Consider the following 8,877-nt stretch of genomic DNA (forward strand, 5'->3'; position numbering starts at 1 on the left):
AATTTCAAAGAGATACAAATTTGAAATTAAAAAAAAAAAAATTAATACAAGCAATTTTTAACTTCTAAAAGTGTTAAACTTATAAAATAATGAGAAGAGTTAATAATATAATGGCTAAAACACGTTGCATTGAATATTAAGTGCAATACTTTGGTGTTTTCATTTCCCCCTGAAGCGTTCCCATTTACCCCAATTTATTTTAAAATCGGGGGTAAATGAAAACGTCTTTCTGTTTTCTCTTGCTTGATATAGACTTCGGAATGGGGCAAATGTGAACATTAATGATTCTTCTATAGAATACACCCAGTCTTGTTCATTTTAATCAATGTTTCCATTTACCCCATAATTAAAAATTAATTCAGTTTAAAGGCTTATGAAAAGTGTTTTTATAGTTGGAAAACTGTGAAAAACGTAATGAAAACAATATTTGTACATTTATAAAAGTTAAACTTGTTTATTTGGAGATCAATTAAGTGTATTTTACAAAGAATGGTTAGTTTTCTTTTACACTAACACTTTTTTCAAATTTATAGTGAACTCTGCTTCCCATCATAACCATAGTTGGATTTGGGAGAGAACCAATAATTTCTTTAATATGAATTGTTTTTTTTTCGGATGGAACCAATGCAAAGGTTTTTCGGGTGGTGTCCAAGCTTTTAAGAAGAGTTATTTCAATTTTATCAATTTTCTGACATGTTTCGATTACGCACACATATTTGAATATAGATGTAAGTCTGCTTCCACCTTTGAACTGGGTCAAAGCAAATTGGCCTTTTTTAATGGTAGAATGATCCACAGGGTTTAAGTTTTCAATTTCGTCATCTTCTTCGAATTCTTCGTTCCATGGACTATCTTCATCATAAACGATATTTTTTTCCCCATCGCAGTCATCTGAACTCCAACTTGAGGATCGCCTTTTCTCAATGGGTTGACTGATTTGGCAAACTTCTTTTCTCTTAGGCTTAGGAAGTTTTTTTGTTTGTTTTTTTTCTTCGGCGTCTCTCAGTCGTTTAAGTACTTCTTCTGTTGTCAAAACTTCCCCGTATGTCATTTGTTTCAGTCTTGGTGTTGGCTTTTTCGGTTCGCTTAGAAAAATGTTTGATGTTGAAGGACTTGCTTTACAAAATAAATCGGTGATCGTATCTATTGTAGAGAAAAAAAAAACTACCGACATAAATAAAACGTATATAGGTAACTAATTAACAAATCTGGCCAAATCTACCTACATAGGTAAATACAAAAATGTCGTTATTAGTCTTACGAATCGTACCTTGTATATTTTGTTGTTCTTCTCTATGGGATGCATCAAGTTCAATAGGGTTTGTAACCATGTTCTGTTCAAATTCTAGAGGTGGCGGATATTGAATTTGCCTTTCATCTAAAACGTCATCGGAAAAGTGAGTCGAATCAATGTTATTGTCGTTAGGGCAGAAACCCAAAGGAGAGATGTATTCTGCATTGGAAACTTGTTCACTGCCTATGGTGTTGGAACAAAATTTCAAATCTTAATTAAATGAACATAAAATATGTTAAGAATTGTTTACTTTCTATTTCAAGAACGGCTTCGCTTTGTGCTGACACCATATCAGAAGCATTTAAACTTTTATGATAGTCTTGGAGAAGCTTTGACGGAAATTCACTTTCAGGAAACTTAAATCGATCAACAGGAAACAAACCAGTGCTTAGAAACCCAGAAATAATGTTGTCTGCGCTCATGGCTTCTTTCCAAGTTTCTCCGATGAATTGAGAAAACAATTGCTTACTTAAACGCATACAGCCTTTACCCATTTGTGTCTTACCATAGGCAATCAGTTTTTTTTCCCAATGGGTTTTTATTGGGCCAAAGACGCATTTATCTAAAGGTTGCATTTTGTCTGTAAGGTGGCTTGGTAGGCGCATTAATACTATATTGTTTTGCAGAGCTATTTCAATGATTTTAACACTTATGTGACTACAATGTCCATCATATACAAGCAAAGCTGACTGATTTAGGGTGGATTCTTTTGAGCGAATTTCTTTTACAAACGGAATAAAACCGTTTGCAAACCAATTGAGAAATTGTGCTTCTTCCATCCAACCATTTTTTGAGGTTGCATACAACGTTCCAGGAAACCCATCTGTTGAAGTCCACCTGGCTTGTACAGCAGCACCTTTGAAAATTATCAATGGTGGCAATACTGAACCATCCGCAGACACGCATGCCAGCACAGTTGTGGATTCGCGTCCAGATCCTCCAGAAACTCTACTCAAAGCTTTGCCTTTTACGCCTATTGCACGAATACGACTAGGATCGTGGTGAAAGCCACTTTCGTCTGCGTTGAAAACAAACTGTGGTTTATCGGCTAATTGATGTTCTTCTATTACTTTCTGGAGTTTATCATAAAAATCATAAACTACAAAGGGATTCCTTGCATCCTTCCGAACCTTTTGTAAATGTTCGGGTTTTTTTAATGAAAGTTGGGGATTGCGCTTCATAAACCCTAAGTACCAATCTTCCCCTGGAACATTGTTTTTAAAAGGTGTTTTTAAACCGCTCGCTTTAATATATTCCCCGACTAATTCCCGCATTTCTTTTTTATCACAAGGAATGCCCATTTCTGAGCGTGTTATAAGACACCGAACTATTTCATCCTCAATTTCTTTAGGAATGGCAGGTGTTCTCCCAGATCCCATTATCATGACGGGTGTTTTTCGGCCTTTTATTCTGTTGAAAATAACAGTTTTTGGAATATGATAATATTCCTCAGCCTGCCGGAATGTCATTTTTTTGTTGACAACGTCAAAAACTGCCTTTTTAAGATCAGTAATGTCGTATTGGGCAGGTGATCTCTTTTTTTCATATGTGCGGGGCATTTCTTTACACTGTATCGAATAATTAAAATAAAATTTCATTATAAAACCTGTTCTCATTTACCCCAAATTCATGTTTTCATTTACCCCCGACGTTAATTCTACTGGGGTAAATGAAAACACTTTAAATATGAGAACCTAACTACTTATTACGAGAAACTGTTTAAACAGATTACATTATTGCTATACACTACACTTGAAAAAAATACAATATTACTCACCTATTTATTTAAACACACTATAAAACAAAAAAAATTAAAGACTTAATAAATTGACTTACACTTTTTTGAGACACATTGACTTTGAAACAGAAATTTCAACTAAAAACAGAAAGAAAGGAACCCGAGGTATAATGCACCGGTTGCACGAAAATTCAAAATGTATGGCTACTATGTTTCTTGAATTTAAATTATAATTTTAACGGCAGAAATAACTGCCGTTTCCATTTACCCCATGTTTCCGTTTACCCCAACCGACCCTATAACAAAAGCTATTCTTATTTATCCAATAGAAAGCAATTAGTGAAAATAAATGGCAGTTTAAGTAGTTTGTGTGAAATTAGTATTGGTGTTCCCCAAGGTTCGCTGTTGGGTCCCTTACTTTTTCTGATCTTCATTAATTCTATTTTTAATTAGAATTTCAAAGGTAAAAATTTGCTGATGATAAGGCCTTTTCATATGGTTGCAGTTCTCTGGTTAATTTAATTTCTGACATTAACTCAGACTTGGATACCTTAAGACGCTGGTTTGCAGTTAATAAAATGGTATTAAGCAATAATACAAAATTAATGTTCTTTAGTCTGTCCTGATCTTTTAACTTAGTTGATTGCGATGTATTTTATCATTCCTCAGATTGCCAAAAATTTAAATTCAGTGTAAATGAATCTAATATTTTTGTCTCAATGGAGCCCTGTTCAACTCATTGCTTTCAGATAGAATTTGTGAATACCTTTAAATACCTTGGTGTCATACTTGATAGTAAAATGGATTGGTCCGAACAAACAATATCGTTAAAAAATTATTAACTATGTTGCTCTAGACAGTTTTATACACATGGTTTATATTGCTGGAGAAAAATATTCGTTATGATCTACTTTGGTATTGTTCACTCTTAAATTCAGTATGGAATAACCTGTTGGGGAGGGTCTTATAAAAATAAAATCAATCCGCTTCTTGTCCTTCAAAAACATGTTATAAGAATTATTTGTAAAAAAAAAATCGCTTTCATAATAGTTTAAATTTATTCAGCAGTTAAAAATTCTTCCTTTAAGACATCTATACTATTTTAAAGTCTTGAGGGTGTTTTTTTTTGGAAGTGGATATTTATCAATAAGAAATAATCCCCCAGAGGTAACCATCTTTTTAATTTGATGAATCTTTACAGCGTTGAATATGGCGTCGACCTGCTGGCTACTGAAAAGCCATCGTATCCAAGAAGCGGCTCCTTTCTGGATCTTTTGCTGTACGACACCAGACTGACAGTAACAGACAAAGTGGGTAATCATCCTCGAAACTGCTTACAGACAGTCGAGTACGACAGTGATCACTGCGGACTTGCTGCTGTAATGCAGATTCCGAACGAACGCGTGGAGTTGGAGGAATACGTTGCAACGCACTCTTACAATTACAGTAAGATGCGTTGGCCTCGTTTTACCAACGCCCTAGCGAGAGAACTTCGTTCGAGTGACATAGCCCCACCAAACAACAGAAACCTAACAAATACAGAAATTGACCAACACTTACAACAGATTTACGAAACAATAAAACGAACGATGGAACGGACAATACCAAAGTACAAAGAACGGGACCAAATGGACACATACAGAAACGCGACTATTGACACATTGCGAAGGCACAAGAGTAGCTTACTGACAAGACTCAAAAACTTGTACAGACGACTTACAGACCCACACGACTTGGAGGTTAGGACACTGAAGTTGTTGATAAAAAATGTCAATCTGTTGATTAAATAGAACTACAGGCTATCAATTAACAAGTACTGGGACCGCAAGATCCGGTCAGTTAATTCGAGTGACCCTAGTATGTTCCCCAAAATCAACAAGATATTTAGGAAGAAAAACGATAATGACCTTCCGTGTCTTAAACTCCAAAGAACTGAAGAGAGCAGAGACGTACTCATGACTGCGCAAATAGATCCAGAGGAAGCCATCTTTGACGATGACATTTACATAATTGAAGATCCGAAGGAAAAAGTGGAGGCGGTATGAGCAGCTTTCCAGCAAGTGAACAAGGTGAATGTTAGCATTCAACCCAACCACGACCTTGAAAACAGAGCCCTATTAATCACTTTTACCTTCGAAATGATATGACACAATGGCGATCTGAGAATCGCGGTTTCATGCAGTTCAATGACGATTCCTTGGCAAATGCCATAATCGCCGAGCAAAGTCAGCAGGTGTCGATGGTATATCCAACGTTGTACTAAGATATTTACCGACGGAAGCAATTGACATTTACACCACACTCTTCAACAATGCACTGAATAATGCATATTATACAGTGCATTGGAAGACCGCTGTGGTTCATCCTCTCCCGAAAAAGGGAAAGGACAACTCCAACCCGTCAAATCTTCGTTCGATAAGTCTTCTTCCGAGCATCAGCAAAGTTTTCGAAAAGATCATTAATAGGGCTCTCACTAAGTGGGCTGCGGACAACAAAATAATTCCGGATAAACAGTTCGGGTTCAAGGCGGGTCATGACACAATTCATGCTGCGTCTAAACTCGTTTCTGATATCCAATGGAATAAATCAAAACAACAATGCACAGGTGCTGTTCTGGTTGATTTGGAAAAGGCCTTTGACACCGTATGGTTAGAGGGTCTTTACCTAAAACTGAGCAGGCTTGGAATAAACAAGCCATTGTTGTATATACTTTATGATATGCTTAACGGTAGAAAGTTTGTTGTCAAAAGTGGCAATGTAACTTCTACCACAACATTCTTAATTAAAAATAGTCTTCAACAGGGAGCGGTGAATTCGCCGATTCTCTTCAGCATTTACACCAGCGATCTGATAGGTAGTCTTACAAAGGCAATTGCGTACGCCGACGATCTAATTGCGTACAGAACGGTCCGAAAGGTTGAGGTTATTAGAATTCTCTTACAGTGATTTCGACAAGATTCAGCGATATTGCGACGACTGGAAACTGAAAATAAATGTCCAGAAGTCAGAGACAATTCTGTTCCGGACTCCGTTGGCTAGGGCCACGAGGGATACGTGTAAGAATTGGCGCAAGATGGTCATTGTTGATCTTCACGGGCAGCCATTAGCGAGCAAAAGTGTAGTGAAGTACCTCGGTATCTGGTTAGATCAGTATTTATATTTCGACAGACATATAAATGCTGCTCTGACCAGGGCCAGAGGAGCCTCCGCTCTGACGAAACGGCTGTTTTTTAGCAGTCGGCTTGACCCCAGAGTGAAGGTAATTTGCTACATGGCCCTCATACGGCCAATGATCGTGTATAGTTGTCCTGTGTGGTTCAACGTTGCCCCTTCCCAGATGGAGAAGTTTCGGGTGTTCGATCGGCAGTGTTTAAGACGCTGTACCGGCTTATATCTAACGAGGTCCTATACATCGGGGCTCGAATCAACAGAATTGACAATTTCGTGATAAAACTCGTTCGAGGTCACATTGCAAGAGCTATGTCTTCGACCAACAATTTAATTTTCCGGGTGTTCTATCTGAACGACGAGTATTTTGAAAGTGCACGCTTGAGCGGGTTCATTCCACGAGAGGCAATCCTCTTTTTAGACAAATGCGGTCTGAAACAGGATAGATTGGCAATTCCGTTAATCTACCACGTCAGACGAAGAACCGTGGATAGGCGACTCCCGTACAGGAGCTCCTTCGGTTCAGTAGGGATGTGTCCGAACGGGACCGAACTGAAGCAGGAGAACCAGTTTTGGTGGCTTAAATCGGCACTTGATATTGGGTAGTCGGAATGGGGTTGTAAGCCTTGGCCGGCTTACATACTTGTTTTATAGTTTTAGGGTTTAGTTTTAAGTAGAATAGGCACGGTGGCAGAAAAAGAAATAGAAAAAAAAAACAACAACAAAAATACAAAAAAAAAAATACAAAAAAAACATTAAAATAAAAAAGAGGCTGGGATGCGACCCACACTGATAACTTCCCATCCCGTCTGTCGATTTGTCATGCTTAAAAGTTTGTCTTTATGTACTAGTATTAATTTTACCAAATTTGAGTACTATTTTTTATAGATTTTATTTTTTATGAAAAAGCGGACTGTTGGATTTTTATATAAAAATCATTGAATATCGAAAACAATATTTTCTGTAAAATAAAACAAGTTTGAAGCCAATATTTTATAGTTTTGAAAAGATATTTGAGTCGAAAATCAATTTTTACCAACTTTATTTAAATTTTTTTTAGGTAATTAATTTTTTGTACAAAAACTATCAATTCGATTTTTTTCAAAATTTTACTAAATGTTAACAACAATATTTTTTGACAGATAAAAGTAGTTAAAAGCCAATATCTACAATTTTTGAAAAGATATTTGAGTCGAAAATCAATTTTTACCAACTTTTATAAATTTTTTTTAAGGTTTTTATTTTTTGTAAAAAAACTGTTAATTCGATTTTTCTCAATATCTTTCAGAATGCTTAAAACAACATTTCTTATAAGATAAAATAAGTTTGAAGTCTAACTTTCAAGTTTTTGAAAAGATATTTGAATCCATATTCAATTTTTACCAACTTCTGTTAATTTTTGTTCGGTTTTTAATTTTTTATAAAAAAACTGTCAATTCGATTTTGTTCAAAATTTTACTGAATGTTGACAACAATATTTTTTGAAAGATAAAAGTAAATTAAAGCCAATATCTCAAAGTTTTGAAAAGATATTTGAGTCGAAAATCAATTTTTACCAACTTTTATTAATTTTTTTTTTAATTTTTATTTTTTGTAAAAAAACTGTCAATTCGATTTTTCTCAAAATTTTACTGAATGTTGAAAACAATATTTCTTATAAGATAAAATAAGTTTGAAGCCTAAATTTCAAGTTTTTGAAAAGATATTTAAATCGATATTTCATTTTTACGAATTTTGAGTAATGTTTTTTTTAGATTTTTATTTTTTATAAAAAAAATTGTCAATTCGATTTTTCTCAAAATTTTATCAGATTTCAAAAACATTATTCTCCGTTGCTCAAAATTGTTTTGGAAATGAAATCATATTTCAGTCGTAAAATTTTGGAGGTGACAAATTTTTTTTTCAGTTTTTTTGATTTAGAAAAAAAACCGTTAGATAGATTTTTTTCAAAAAATATACTTCTTTGAGATCACGTTACAGTTTATTATATAAAATTTAATTCAAGTCTCTAGCGTTTTTGGTTCTTAAGATATTTAGGGTAAACCAAAATTTTCACCTTTTTTTTCAAACTGCTATGGTAAAAAAACCACCCACGCAATTTTCTTAAGAGCCCTTTCTGCATCTTTCTGCCTTATTATCTGTATAACAAAATTTATTTGAAGTCGATATCTCTTCTGGTTCTTGAGCTATGGACGACGAAAAAAACGTCGCGAACGTACGGACGTACGAACGTACGTTCACACGCACGCACAGACATCTTTCTAAAAATCTTTTATTTTGACTCTAGGGACCTTGAAACGTCGAGAAATTTCAAAATTTTCAATTTGACAAATCGGACCCATTACAATAACTTCCTATGGGAAGTTAAAATCGATTTAATTATAGTTTAAATTTATTTCAGGAGTTAAAAATTCTTTCTTTAAGACATCTATACTATTTCAAAGTCTTGAGGGTGTTTTTTATTAGAAGTGAATTCTATGAATTTAGTATCTATCTCCTCTTATAATAAAATTCACTTTCGCAGATTCTTCACAATAGTAGCACCTTCATTTTTTAATAAATTGCCATTCTCAATAAGAAGTCTTACGAGCATTGTCCATTTTCCTACAAAGTGTAAGGTCATGGCTGTTTGGTTACGATCACGTACAAATTGAAACCTTATTATCTATAGTAAATT

General features: G+C 34.8%; 1 protein-coding gene across 1 annotated transcript; it reads right to left on the reverse strand.

Annotated features, from left to right (window-relative positions):
- Nucleotides 1-934: 934 nt before the first annotated feature.
- Nucleotides 935-3,327, reverse strand: LOC129952721 (jerky protein homolog-like). Its single transcript, XM_056065521.1, has 2 exons — nt 1,271-3,327; nt 935-1,143 (listed from the first exon to the last, which is right to left on the reverse strand). Exon 1 carries the CDS (start codon nt 2,908-2,910, stop codon nt 1,510-1,512), a length of 1,401 nt encoding a protein of 466 aa, XP_055921496.1. The 5' UTR covers nt 2,911-3,327; the 3' UTR covers nt 935-1,143; nt 1,271-1,509.
- Between the last annotated feature and the right edge of the window lie 5,550 nt (nt 3,328-8,877).

This window comes from Eupeodes corollae, chromosome 3, assembly GCF_945859685.1.
Source record: "Eupeodes corollae chromosome 3, idEupCoro1.1, whole genome shotgun sequence".
In the NCBI taxonomy this organism is placed as follows: Eukaryota; Metazoa; Arthropoda; class Insecta; order Diptera; family Syrphidae; genus Eupeodes; species Eupeodes corollae.

Coding starts and splice junctions, on each gene's coding strand:
- LOC129952721 (XM_056065521.1), bottom strand. CDS start 2,910: ATGAGAACAGGTTTTATAATGAAATTTTATTTTAATTATTCGATACAG.